At 43.2% G+C, this 15,000-nt stretch overlaps 1 protein-coding gene across 1 annotated transcript in view; it reads left to right on the top strand.

The window, feature by feature from the left end:
- Nucleotides 1–15,000, top strand: part of LOC136696368 (ribonuclease inhibitor-like) — a 35,482-nt gene that overhangs the window by 15,733 nt on the left and 4,749 nt on the right. Inside the window, exon 6 of the mRNA XM_066670718.1 lies at nucleotides 1,092–1,265. Within this exon, the coding sequence (XP_066526815.1) occupies nucleotides 1,092–1,265 (174 nt within the window). The remainder of the gene's footprint in view (nucleotides 1–1,091; nucleotides 1,266–15,000) is intronic.

The raw sequence follows: 15,000 nt of genomic DNA, 5'->3' as shown, positions 1-15,000 counted from the left end.
GACACACTGACACACACACACACTCCCTCCCTCTCACACACTCTCTCTCTCTCTCTCTCTCACTCACACACACACACTCTGTCACACACATTCTCTTCACTCACACGCACTCTCTCACAGACACACACAGACACACTCACTCACTCACTCACTCACTCACACACACACACACACACACACACACACACACATACTCACACACTCTCACATACTCCCACACACAGACACACATGCACTCACTCACACACACACACACACACTCTGTCACACACATTCTCTTCACTCACACGCACTCTCTCACAGACACACACACACACACTCTCTCTCACACATACAGACACACACTCTCTCTCTCTCTCTCTCACTCACTCACTCACTCACTCACTCACTCACTCACACACACACACACACACACTCACACACACACACAGACTCACACACTCTCACATACTCCCACTCTGACACACTGACACACACACACACTCCCTCCCTCTCACACACTCTCTCTCTCTCTCTCTCACTCACACACACACACACACTCTGTCACACACATTCTCTTCACTCACAGGCACTCTCTCACAGACACACACACACACTCTCTCTCTCACACATACAGACACACTCTCTCTCTCTCTCTCACTCACTCACTCACTCACTCACACACACTCTCTCTCTCTCTCAGACACACACACAGTCTCTCACACACTCTCACATACACACTTTCACACTCACTTTCTCTCTTTCACACTCAGACACACACTCACACTCACTCTCACACACAGTCACATACACTCACATTCTCTGTCTGACACAAACACACACACACACAGACACACTCGCTCTCACACACTCTCACTCTCACACACACACACTTACACAAATACACATACACACACACACTGTCACATAAACACACTCAGACACACCCTCGCTCACACACACACATACACACACACACAGCATGATTTAGTTTTAGTTTTTGCAGTTTTCTTATCAATTAAAAATAAATAATTTAATGAATCAATGAGAGTGTGTGTGTGTGTGTGTGTGTGTAACATGTTGATGTTCTGATGTACATATATCTATTCCAGGTTACGGTGCTGTAATCTCTCAGATAAAGGCTGTGCAGCTCTGGCCTCAGTTCTCAGCTCTATCTGCTCTAGTCTGAGAGAACTGGATCTGAGTAACAATGAACAGCTGGATTCAGGAGTGGAGCAGCTCTGTGTCGGTCTGAAGAGTCCTCACTGTAAACTGGAGAAACTGGAGTAAGATCAGTGCTTGTGTTAATCAGGTGTCAGAGATAAACACGTCCCTTACTTCAGTAAAGTACTGATTTAGTCAAAATACTAAACGTATCAGAATACTAAATGTATCAAAGTAAACTAAAACAGTTCTTTAAAACATGATTAAACACCTTTAAATAGGACCTCACACACACTCTCTCTCACACACACACACACACACATACTCGCTCTCACACACACACACACACTTTCACACTCACACAGTCAAACACACACTCACACACACACACTCTCTCTCTCTCTCTCTCTCTCACACACCCACACACACACTCGCTCACACACACACACACTTTCACACTCACACAGTCAAACACACACTCTCACACACACATTAATTTATTACATTATTATCAATTACACTCTCTCACACCCTCACACTCTCTCTCACTCTTTCTCATACACACCCTCACACGCACTCTCTTACACACACAGACACACACACACTCTCTTACACACACACAGACACACACACACACTCTCTTACACACACAGAGACACACACTCACACTCTCACATACACACACGCACACTGTCACACACTCATACTCTCTCTCTCACACACACACACTGTCACAAACACTCACATACTCTCTCTCATACACACACTATCTCACACTCACACTCACATACTCTCTCACTCACACACACAAACACTCTCATACACACTCTCACACACACAATCACACACACACACTCACTCTCTCTCTCTCTCACACACACACACTTTCACACACCACACACACACACACTCTCTTTCTCACTTGCACACACTCTCTTACACACACACAGAGACACACACACACTGTCACACACTCATACTCTCTCTCTCACACACACACACTCTCTCACACACTCTCTCACTAACATTCTCAGTCACCCGGAGCGGGAATCGAACCCACAACCTCCAGGACCCTGGAGCTCTGTGACTGCGACACCTACCTGCTGCGCCACCGTGCCGCCCTTTTTTACACATTCGTGAATTTAAATTATTATTATTGTTGTTGTTGTTGTTGTTTTAAATTTGTGCATTCCAATACATTTGTGGATTGTAGTTTTACGTGTGTGTAGTTGCTCAAAGGCAGTTACAAAGTCTGTTACAGTTGTGAGTATTGTTTTACAAACTCAATATTTTTGACCCTTTTTTGACTCCATAGTGTTACACCCTGAGAGAAACTGAAAAAGCTGAAATGCATTACATTAGTATTTTATCACTGTGGCAACATCTCGAACTTCAGCAAGTTCACTACAGAAAAAAAACACTACTGAAATGGCACTCGTGAACATGAGAAACCGTCAGATCATTAATCAACCATTAAAAATGTATTTATATAGCACTTTTTACAACTGTCACAAAGCAGCTAAACATAATTAGTTTTAGAATAATACATTTTAACTGTGATATTTTTAATGTTACTAAATGTAAATACCTTCATAAAAACAACAACAATAATAATGTTAATTCACAAATGTGGAAAACGTATTTGTAACTGTGTAGAAAACGTTTGTATTTGTAAATCAAATGTTGTGAATGTGTGAATCAGTACTTCTCAGACGGCTTTAAATGCACCAGAGCAAACCTTTATGTTCCAAATGTGACAAAAAATTCACACATTCACCTTCTCTGCTGCTTGTGTAAATCTCTTTTCACAGTTGTGAATGTTTGACCCTGATTGGCCAACTGATGGACCAATAGGAAAGCTTTAGCTGTACCAATCAGATTGTGAGGTTTGTTTAACCAATCAGAACATTGATTTGTTGCTGTCAATCACAGCGCTATTTCACCAAAAGAACTCTGGCTCCTAAACCGGTTCCATTCCTGATTCTTGGAACCTTGGTTCTTTCCAGTGAACTGCTGCGTTTCTACACGTTTAAAGGGGAAACAGGTATACGTCATTAGCGGGGAGTCGCTGTGCCTGAATACAGCGCCAGCACCAAAGACTGTTAGACTCATTGTTAGAGTCATTGTTTATTCTTTGTTTACCATGGAGTCAGACCCGAGTGAGATATAATACTGTGTAAATGTTGCCGAGTTCAGAGCCGTCCTCCTGAGCTTGTGAACAGCGGAGAAACGTAACCGAGAGCTGCGGCTCTGACCGACACAAATGGAATCGCACACAAGCAGCACCAGAAACAAAAAAACGGGGCGTGTTCCTGTTTTATTTCCTTTTATTTATTTATTTGAAACGTTGTAAATTACCCTGTCAAGCTCCACAGTGCGATAACGCTGCATTTGAAACTCTGAGCTTTCTTGATGAACTAAACCTCGTCACACCCACAGACAACGTCACGGTTCTCGCTGAAAAACCAACTCTTCTTTGGGTTCAGCTGGGAACTAACTTTTCTGTTGTAAATAGTATTTTATTTTACTAACAATTCAAAGAGAGAAGTGATAGTGGCAGGTGGAAACGAGAGAAGAATGCAAACCCCAGCCTTGTACGTGTAACGAGACCAATGGCCTGATGTGGCAGCAAGTCCAGTTTATATTATTAGATTTATTCAAACTAGGAACTATGACTAAACGTTAACTACATCAGTGGCAGAGCCACAAATGGACCTTTGGGTGGGCCTGTGTAAAAGTGTGTGGGCACAATTATTCTTTCTATAATAATAAGCAGTGTGATTTATGAAATTGTAGGCTGCCAACTTTCTGAAACCAAATTTAGAGACACATTTACAGCTGTACTACTTTAAATACTTCACTGATTACAATTAGATCTAAAGTGAATGCATCGTATTGGTCTAAGTCAGGGGTCTCAAACTCAATTTACCCGGGGGCTGCTGGAGGTAGAGTCTGGGTGACGCTGGGCTGCATCAGGTTTTCCACAAGAAAAGCTCTTACAGAAACATTCCAATGTTATCAAATGTCTTTATTTTTATTTTTTAACACAAAATAAGATGAAAAAATAAATAAATTAACAATTCATAAGAAAAAAAATAAAATCAATCAGTAATAAATAAATAAATATAATAATAATAATAATAATACAGCAGATATAGAACACTGAAGAAACCACATATAGTTGCTGAGAAATGTAATTATTATTATTCAGATTCAAATGTCTGTATTAACAGTTCTTTAACCTTTAACTTTCTGAACATGAATGGAACATTGAACATAAACAGTTATGAACATGGCTTCTTCTGCCTACTTCTTACTGCTAGAGATCTGGCAGCGCTTCCTCTTGCAGAGCCGAGCCACATTTGTCTTAAGGGAGGAGGCAGTTGAGACCCTCAGTAGGGCTTGAAGATGCTCGTCAGTAAGTCTGGACCTGTACTTGGACTTATTGAAGTTCAAGGTAGAGAAGAGCTTTTCACACAAGTACGTGCTCCCTAAAAGACACATGGTCCGCTTGAACATTCGGGAAAGCTCAGGGAAGCTGGGAGGCAATTCTCTCAAACATTGCCCGAGCTTGTCTGCTTTTCCACTCACCTCCCTGAACTTGGCTCTGAGTTCAGAGTTGCACTGCAGGTCAATGAGCTCCATTTGAAGCACGGGGGGGGCATCTTGCACATCAAAGGAGAAGGGGTCCGCAAAAATTTGAAATGCGGCTCTGTGCCTCCTGTAGCATCAAAATGGCATCCACATACTTCTCACCACTGAATGGTGTGGCTGCATCCATGAGTGCCTTGCATGCTGGGAAATGGCAAAGGTTTGTTTGAGAAAGCTGGGCTTTCCATGACATAAGTTTGGCAGAGAATGCTCTCACGTTGTCATAGGCAGCACTGACAAGTTGCCCCTGGACTTGTAACTTCTTGTTCAGTACATTAAGCTCATGTGTAATATCAACAAGAAAAGCTAAGTCCATGAGCCATTTGGGATCACTTAGCACGGGAACAGCAACCCCATCTTTCTCCATGAAGGCTTTCACTTCCGCTCTCAACTCAAAAGATCTCTTCAATATGTTTCCCCTGCTGAGCCAACGTACCTCGGTGAAGTAGAGCACATCCCCATATTCTGACTCCATTTCCTCTGATAAAGCACGGAACCTTCTGTGCTTTAAGCTCCTGGATCTGATTTGGTTGATGCATTTCACAACTACAGACATCACATTGTCAAACCTCAGGCATTTGCTGCAAAGGGCCTGCTGATGGATAATGCAGTGCAGAGCAATGGCCTCCTCCACACTCTCCTCTTCCAGTTTTTTTTAACAAGTGCCACCAGTCCATTTTCCTCCCTGTCATTGATGGCGCTCCATCGGTTGTTATTCCAACAAACCTCTTCCATGGCAAACCGGCATTCTCAATGGCATCACACAGCTGGTGAAATATCTCCTGAGCGGTGGTCTGGCCATGCATTGGAATTACTGTGAGCAACTCCTCTGTGACTTCAAACTTGTCATCAACACCACGGACATAGATTGCGAGCTGGGCAGTGTCGGTGATGTCTGTGGACTCATCAAGAGCGACTGAGTATACACTGAAACGTTTTGCTTTCTCACACAGTTGATCATAAACGTCACTTGACAGGTCAGAAATGCGCTCTGCCACGGTGTCGGCAGAAAGGCTGATGTTGCTAAACTGACCTTTCTTTTCTGGACAGACAATACTTGCAGCCTGTAATATACACTTTTTGACAAATTCACCTTCTATGAATGGCTTTCCTGCTTTAGCAATCATCTCACTGACCACGTAGCTAGCTTCGACTGCTGCATCGTTCTCTTTGGTTGCTTTCTTAAAGAAATCTTGTTGCCTCAGTAGACATGTTTTAAGATTAGCGACCCGGTTGTCTCTCTCATCTCCCTGGTATTTTACATACTCCTCAGCAGGTCTAGTTGTGTAATGACGTTTCAAATTGTACTCTTTGTGCACTGCAACTTTCTCTGTGCAAATAAGACACGTCGGGATGCCCCTGCGCTCAACAAAGAAATATTGCACTTCCCACTTTTCCTGAAATAGTCTGTGCTCATCACAAATCTTTCTCTTCACTGCAGGCTTTGAAAAAGACATGTTTGGGGCTGTATAATATCTATATAATTCCACTTGGTGTCGCTGTCGCGTTGAAGTTTCAGTTTCAGTGTTTAGCCGATGAGTCTTTTCCGCTTCTTTTTCTGTCCCGTTGAGCAGCAACTTCCGGGTTCAGACTGGACGCCGAAGTGAAGTGAAGCGGGAGCAGCCGCGGGAATTGCGCATGCGCCGCGTGCATATAATGACAAATAGAAAATGCACACAAATATATTCGCAATAAACCCGGCCGATGTCCCGCCCCCGAGAGCAATATTCCCAGGGTGCGATTTGTGAAAAAAAACAGAGGGGGGGATAATTCTGAGAAACATTTTATTCAGAAAAATGACCACACAATAGTGTGAAAACATGAAAACGGTGAATTCTTGTGTAGATAAACCTCACACTCCTACTCTTACCTATTTAGAATGTGAACTTAAACAATAAAAAATATAGTTTTTAAATATAATACAATTTTAATTCATGATATAGAGCCTATTTTGAGGAACTCGGAACACCGAGACGGTGCTTCTCTATTCCGGCGGATCGGAGGGAGAGAGAAGCCCTGGGTCGGGAAGGAGCCGCCGCCCGTCTCTCTCTCTCTCCTCACTTCACGTTGTTTACATCAATAGAGGGGAAACCTGAATTCGGGCCGAAAGTGAGAGAGAGAGCGCTTTGGTAGAGAGACATAGAGTAACAACAAAGAGAGAGCGCCGGCCTCGATAAAGCTGTTATTAATCAGAGAAATAAAAAGTTTCCTGGTTGTTTCACAGCGGTTACATTCAGCAGGTACAGACACGCCCACAGCAACACACCTCAGCGGTTTCCCTGTTCCTGTCTGAATACGCGCACACAGCGCTGTCCATGGGGCTGAGACGCTGACCCGGCTATAATTCAGCAGAGGGTGGGACGTGTAAACCAGAGGGTGGGAAAGTCCCCACCATCCCCACCGGCAGATCGCACCCTGAATATATCCCACCGTGATTGTTAGGTTCGTTCAGCTCCGCACACAACACTGAAAAGTGCCAATCATATCAAACTCGCGGGCCGCGCTAACATTAAACTTTCATATTAAGGCGGGACCACAAACCATCGAGGGCCGCAGTTGGCCGGCGGGCCGCGAGCTTGAGACCCCTGGCTTAAAGGCTGCTAATTTAAAACATTAAGTGAACTATTACAGACAAAAAAAACATAATGCACAATTTAATCTTGAAGAAAAGATTACACTAGATTTACCTTCATAGGAGTTTAGAGATACCTTCCAATACATTGGTGTTGATAGTGGCACTGATGACATTCTGTGCTGCTTCCTCAAGTGCTTTCACTCTCCTCCGTCTCAATTGTACTGTCCTCCTGGAACTCACAATATGCGTAAATGTAGGCAGACAAATCCTAACCTAGCCTCTGAAATACAGTGCATTGTAATGCTGGTCCCAAGCGTGTATAAATAGGGGGGTTGTGTCAGAAAGTTTATACAAAAGATAAACTATGTGAAATTAATAATGCAGATCACTAACAAGAGTTCCATATCGGATCAGAGGAGGCCCGGGTTAACAACGTCCACCATTGGGATTGTTTCCTGCCAGTGTACCAGTGGAAATTGGGCTACTGTTGGTCACAGGAGGAGAAAGAGAGGGCGAACAAGAGTTGAGAGACAAAGTAAAGAAGAGGGTGAGGAAGGTGGAGGTGAGAGTGGAAACACTGAACGTTAGCACTATGACTGGTAAAAGGAGAGAGAGAGCTGATATGGTGGTAGAATATTTATTTTCAGAAGAAGGAAGAGCATAGGGTGACATTTAAGAGTGGAGGAAGGTCTACACATGTGGACTATGTTTAATGCAGGCGAAGCAACCTGAAGGAATTTAGTGACTGTAAGGTGGTGGCAGGGGTAAAGTATAGCAAGGCAGCATCAGACGGTGGTGGTAGGTAGGATGTATTTGGAGGTGAAGAAAAGGAAGTGGGTGAGGGCTAAATCACAGATCAGATGGTGGACGTTAAAGTAAGAACAGTACGGTGTGTGATTCAGGGAGCAGGTGAGGCAGATGCTAGGTGGGGTGGACGAGGTGATGGACAGATGGGCAGAGACTGCAAAAGCAGTGAGGGAATCGGCTAGAGGTACTGTGTTTGTCGTATGGACAGAGGAAGGAAGGGAGGAGACTTTGTGCTGGAATGAGGAGATCATGCAGGAAATCTTAAGAAGGAAGTGGTCGACAAAACGGAATTGGAATCTCAAGAGAGATGTCTACAGAAATACAAATACATGCAGCACCAAGCAAACGGAGAAGTGACAAAGGCTAGGGAAAATGCACATGAAAAGTTGTATGAGAATATGGATAGTGAGGTTAGAATAAAAGACATGTATGGACTGGCGAGATGAGAGAGGAACAGGATGTGAGGATGTACAGCATGTTAGGATGATAATGAATGTAGAAGGTATTGTGCAGACTAATGAAGAGATGATATTTGAAGGTGGAAGGAGTATTTTGAGGAACTGATGAATGTTTGTGAGGAGAATAGGGAGCATGTTAAGGTTAGTCTGGAGCTATGGAGGAACACAGTAATTCATTCACTCACTTACTGTAAGTACACATCTAAATGTGAATAAACAGTTCTCGTATTCTGAGCTTAGATGCAGATCAGTCGAGGGGTCAGTGCATTACTCTCCTTTTTCTCCTCCCAGATCTTTCCCTTATCCTCTTTCCACCTGCCCAGGAACGGCTTCTGCTGTCTCCCTCTCCAAAATCTCTCTCTCCCTAAAAGTAAACGAATACAAACAAACCAAATGTTACAAGCAAGTCAGGCTTATAGTACACACCAAATGCTCACTGATTTTCAAATGAAGGAGTTGCAAATATAATCATAGGCTACACTGTCAAACACATTGTTTTAGATTTGCAGATTTTTAACATCTCAAAGCAATTTTACGTGATTTAAACTAATTACAAAAACCCACATATTGGCACTTTAATTTAACTTTCACGTCTGTCTTTCTCTCCCAAGTAAATGCACTGAAAATACAGTTTTAATAAAACTCTGATTATATGATTCTAATAAAATATCACGTTTACTCTCAATATTAAACATTTACAAATGAAGCGTCGCCTTAAACACTTGCCTCTAACTGGCCTCTATAATGTAAACAGCTGAAGTAACTGTCTCTCTGTCTCCAACATGCATTCATGGAAACAGAGTCCTTTAAAAACTTCATTTTACAAAACCAGCCGAATATTCTCTCTATATCCAGTATAGCGTTAGCTAAAGCACGAAAGCTGTTGTTAACGTCACATTTCACGGGCCTCTTTCTCTCTGCACTACTCACACACGGAAATATAGCCCTTTAAAACATTTAAAACAGCTTAATAACTCCCATTCTCTCTATATACACACATAAATACGACTAAAATAAGCGTTACATTACCGAGTAAAGCCATATATTTAAGCCGTTTATTACCTTTCAGCTCGTCCTGTGCACGGCCCGCAGACTCTTCGTGGAACAGAGGGATTATGGGAAGTGTAGTTCCTTTGTAGTTCCGAGTTGCTTTTCCTTCATTCAATGTAGAACGGTGAAAACTACAAACCGCCATTTTATATTCGCTTCCATTACACAGAGCCATTATCTTCAACCAAATGTTCGGCTGAGCTATTTTAATACATAAAGAGTGGACTATATTTACACGTATATGAATTTTACTCTTGAACGTGTCACCATTAAAGACTTTATAACGCTGATGTTTGAACTAAAAGTTTTAATTTAAACAATTTAATTTGCCTCCTCACTAACTTACAATATACTACACCAGGATTAATATTTTGTAACTAAATGTATGTCCATGTACATTTCTTGTTAAGATTATTTTCTATGTTTAAAAGACTAACTAGTTGTGTACGGTGTTTTATTTGTGTTTACCTTGGAGAAGGAGCCATTAATGCAGTGTTTAAAGGACCCTAGTTCATTTAATATGAGTCACTATCAGTGTTGCGTAGACGCAGTAGTGAAGTGTGTACGGACCCCCACGATCTGTGTGTTCATGCAATACCACCGAGTGCCACCGGGGGCGTGGTGAGCAGAGTCACACACAGATGAGACACACGGCTGTCAGGTTTGTGTGAAGCATGGGGGCCAAAAAAAAAACTGCACCACCCATATCAGCATGGCCTCCTGAGTCAGCTGACCCATTTTGGCTGAAAACATTTTGCGGACCCCACCATGTAATATAAACAAACACACTCTCACTCACACTCTCTCTCCCTCACATACACACACTCTCTCTCTCACACACACACACACATACACACACACACACACTCTCACACACTTTCTCACACACTCTCCCACACACACACTCTCTCACTCTCATACACAGTCAAACACACACACAGACACAATCACACACACACAATCACAGTCACACACACACTCTCACACACTGACACATTTTCTCTCTCACACACACACACACTCTCACACACAGTCAAACACACACACGGCCACAATCACACACACACACAGCCACAATCACACACACACACAGCCACAATCACACACACACACACAGTCACACACACACACACACACAGTCACACACACTCACATAGAGTCACACTCTCTCTCACAGACAAACACACACACACAGCCTTACTCTCTCATACACACACACTCACATACTCTCTCACTCACACACTTTCACACTCTCCCTTACACACACACACACTCCCTCACACACTCTCTCTCTCACAGACAAACACACACACACACTTACTCTTTCACATACACACACACACTCACATACTCTGACACTCACACTCTCACTCACACACACACACTCTCTCTCTCTATCTCTCTCTCACACACACACACACACACACACACACACTCACTCACACACTCACAAACACACTCACATTATCTCACACGTTTTCACACTCTCACACACAGTCAAACACACACACAGACACAATCACACACACACACACAGTCACAGTCACACACACGCTCTCACACACAGACACACTTTCTCTCTCTCTCACACACACACACACACACACACACACACACTGTCACACACAAACACACAGTCACATTCTCTCACACACACACTCTCACACACGCTCTCTCACACACTCTCACATTCTCACACACTCAAACTCTCTCACACACTTTCTTACACACTTTCACACTCTCACACACAGTCAAACAGACACAATCACACACACACACACACTCACATAGAGTCACACTCTCTCTCACAGACAAACACACACACACACACACATACACATTCTTACTCTCTTACATGCACACACACTCACATACACTTTCACACACTCCCTCACACACTCTCTCTCTCACAGACAAACACACACACACACTTACTCTTTCACATACACACACACTCACATACTCTGGCACTCACACATTTTCACACTCACACACACACACTCTCCCTTACACACACTCACACTCTCTCACTCTCTCTCTAACTCTCACACAAACACACTCACACACAAACACACACTCTCACACACACAGTCACATTCTTTCTCACACACACACACTCTCACACACTTTCTCACACACTCTCCCACACACACACTCTCTCACTCTCATACACAGTCAAACACACACACAGACACAGTCACACACACACTCTCACACACTGACACATTTTCTCTCTCACACACATACACACACACACAGCCACAATCACACACACACACACACACACTGTCACACACACTCACATAGAGTCACACTCTCTCTCACAGACAAACACACACACACATTCTTACTCTCTCATACACACACACACACACACACACATACTCTCTCACTCACACTCACACACTTTCACACTCTCCCTTACACACAAACACACTCACTCACACACTCTCTCTCTCACAGAAAAACACACACACACACAGTTACTCTTTCACATACACACACACTCACATACTCTGACACACTTTCACACTAACACACACTCACACTCTCACTCACACACACACACACTCTCTCTCTCTATCTCTCTCTCTCTCTCTCTCTCTCTCTCACACACACACACACTCACTCACACACACACACTCACTCACTCACTCACACACTCACAAACACACTCACATTATCTCACACACGTTTTCACACTCTCACACACAGTCAAACACAAACACAGACACAATCACACACACACACACACAGTCACAGTCACACACACGCTCTCACACACAGACACACTTTCTCTCTCTCTCACACACACACTGTCACACACAAACACACTCTCACACACAGTCACATTCTCTCTCATACACACACACTCTCACACACTCTCACATTCTCACACACTCAAACTCTCTCACACACTTTCTTACACACTTTCACACACTCACACACAGTCAAACACACACAGACACAATCACACACACATACACTCACAGAGTCACACTCTCTCTCACAGACAAACACACACACACATACACATTCTTACTCTCTTACATACACACACACTCACATACACTTTCACACTCTCCCTTACACACACACACACACACTCACTCACACACTCTCTCTCTCACAGACAAACACACACACACACTTACTCTTTCACATACACACACTCTCTCACACACTCACATGCTCTGGCACTCACACAATTTCACACTCACACACACACTCTCCCTTACACACACACACACACACACACTCACTGACACACACACACACACACACTCTCTCTCTCTCTCTCTCTCTCACACACACACACACACACGCATTGTCTCACACACGCACACACTCACACTCCCCCTTACACACACAAACACAAAGTACACATTTATACAGTTAATACTTTATTTGGATTTAACATATAAAGTACAATATCATATAAAACCCAAATAATGGTTCAGAGTCATTGCACAGTTCATAATTAAATTCACAGTATGCATTTCTCATGGAGACAGATGACAGCATCTTCTCCAGATAAACAGACTCCCTATGACTGCAGAAACAGAACAATACTTCACTATGTGCTTGGCCTTCTTCTTTCCCAGTCCTACAATCCGTAGGCCACGCACACACACACACACACACACACACACACACACACAGCCTGTGCACGTGCCCTAAACTTCCAAACACCAAGGCAACTACTTTACAGGAGTCGCCACTCTCATTAAGAATCTCCATCAGTGGCTGATACTTTAGGACTTTAGAGGTGTAACACAACTCCATAAATCCATCGTAAGAACATTCAACTTCCACAATCACCACCCTCCTCCTCCCTTCATTAATCAGAACAATGTCAGGAGAATTCAGACAGTTACTAAAAACGACCTGTGACCTCTCCTGGTTCAAAGATAAAAACCACTCCCCCTTAACCCTTTCATTCACATGAATCACCGTTTGTGAACGACACAAAGATACAAACTCCTTACTTAATAAATGTACAATTCGGTCATGTCTCAGAATATAAAGTCCTTTAAGAGCTGGAGAACCGTTCATGACGTGTGCTACAGATTCAGCCTCTTGATTATCGTGCAGTAAACAATAAGGTTTCTGCTGTAACGGAGACCAAAGAGACAGATTATACTTTGTAGGTGACACTTGGAGGCGAGCTTTAACTACGAAGCTAAAGAACTGTTGATCGAGTTCAGAGCTTCCCAACGCAACACGAGACACTGACTGATCCACAAAAGGTAAACATGCTAATGTAAACACAGCTCCATCCAGCGCCGTCGCCACCAAGACTGAGAGACATTCAAGATCTCAGTTCTACAGTGATCCATATTCAATTTCTTAAATATCCCATTGTCTTCCATCTCTGCCTCCACACAGACATTTGAGTCTTGTATCAGTTCATCACTAACCTTTACTAACTGACCACTACTATCCCTCCAACTCAGCTGTATATGAGCCCTGTTACAGAGATCATTTAAATCAGGCCACAGTCTGATCTCACTCCACTCACATTCACATCCAGCTTCCCATTCAGCTTCTTCCTGAATCCCAGAAAATGATCTTCTCCTTCTGCTGCAGTCGGGATCTTACGCTTAGTGAAATCTAAAATAAGTGAAGCTCGAGCCAGCTGTTGAACTGCTACATCATCATTATTCAACATCCGCAGCAAACGACAAATCCTAGTCGCTACATAGATCCACTCAATATTTGGGACCTCAGTACACCTCCCCTTCTGTTCTGAAACAGAACACATCTCACCACATCCACTGTTTTATTCTTCATCATTTTGGTTTGTGGATGTTAGTAAACAAGTGCTGCACATTACCCAGTGCAACTTCATGAACAGCTCGCAGTTTCATAACCACAGGTAAAGGTGAGGAACTTAAGTCCAACCTGGAGGTGAAGCTTTTTACAATGTCCTTTATTTGCTTCTCCCATTCTCCAGCATTAAACTGATGTCCTAAATAACTATAAATATCATGCCTTTCGTACTCTACTCATCTCTCCATCAATAGTGAATGCAGGTGGTTTATCACAGCTCTATACCATCTATTCCCCCCGCTGCGTCTTTCATAGAACACAGCGCACTTTGAACTCTTCGTCTCTAAGTGAGACCACTGCAGGAACTTGTCCGTACACAGGAGCATGTTTCTGATGACGCCCTCCTCCCTCGATGCCAACAGCACATCATCTGCAAAACCTTGGACTGGGATCGGAGATCTTACATCCACAGGAGCACACTGACAAAGCCACTTGATCCAATGATTTATGGCGATGATAAAATGAACTGCGCTCCAAGGACAT

This window comes from Hoplias malabaricus, chromosome 5, assembly GCF_029633855.1.
Source record: "Hoplias malabaricus isolate fHopMal1 chromosome 5, fHopMal1.hap1, whole genome shotgun sequence".
Taxonomy (NCBI): Eukaryota; Metazoa; Chordata; class Actinopteri; order Characiformes; family Erythrinidae; genus Hoplias; species Hoplias malabaricus.
This window is presented reverse-complemented; position numbering and strand designations above follow the sequence as displayed.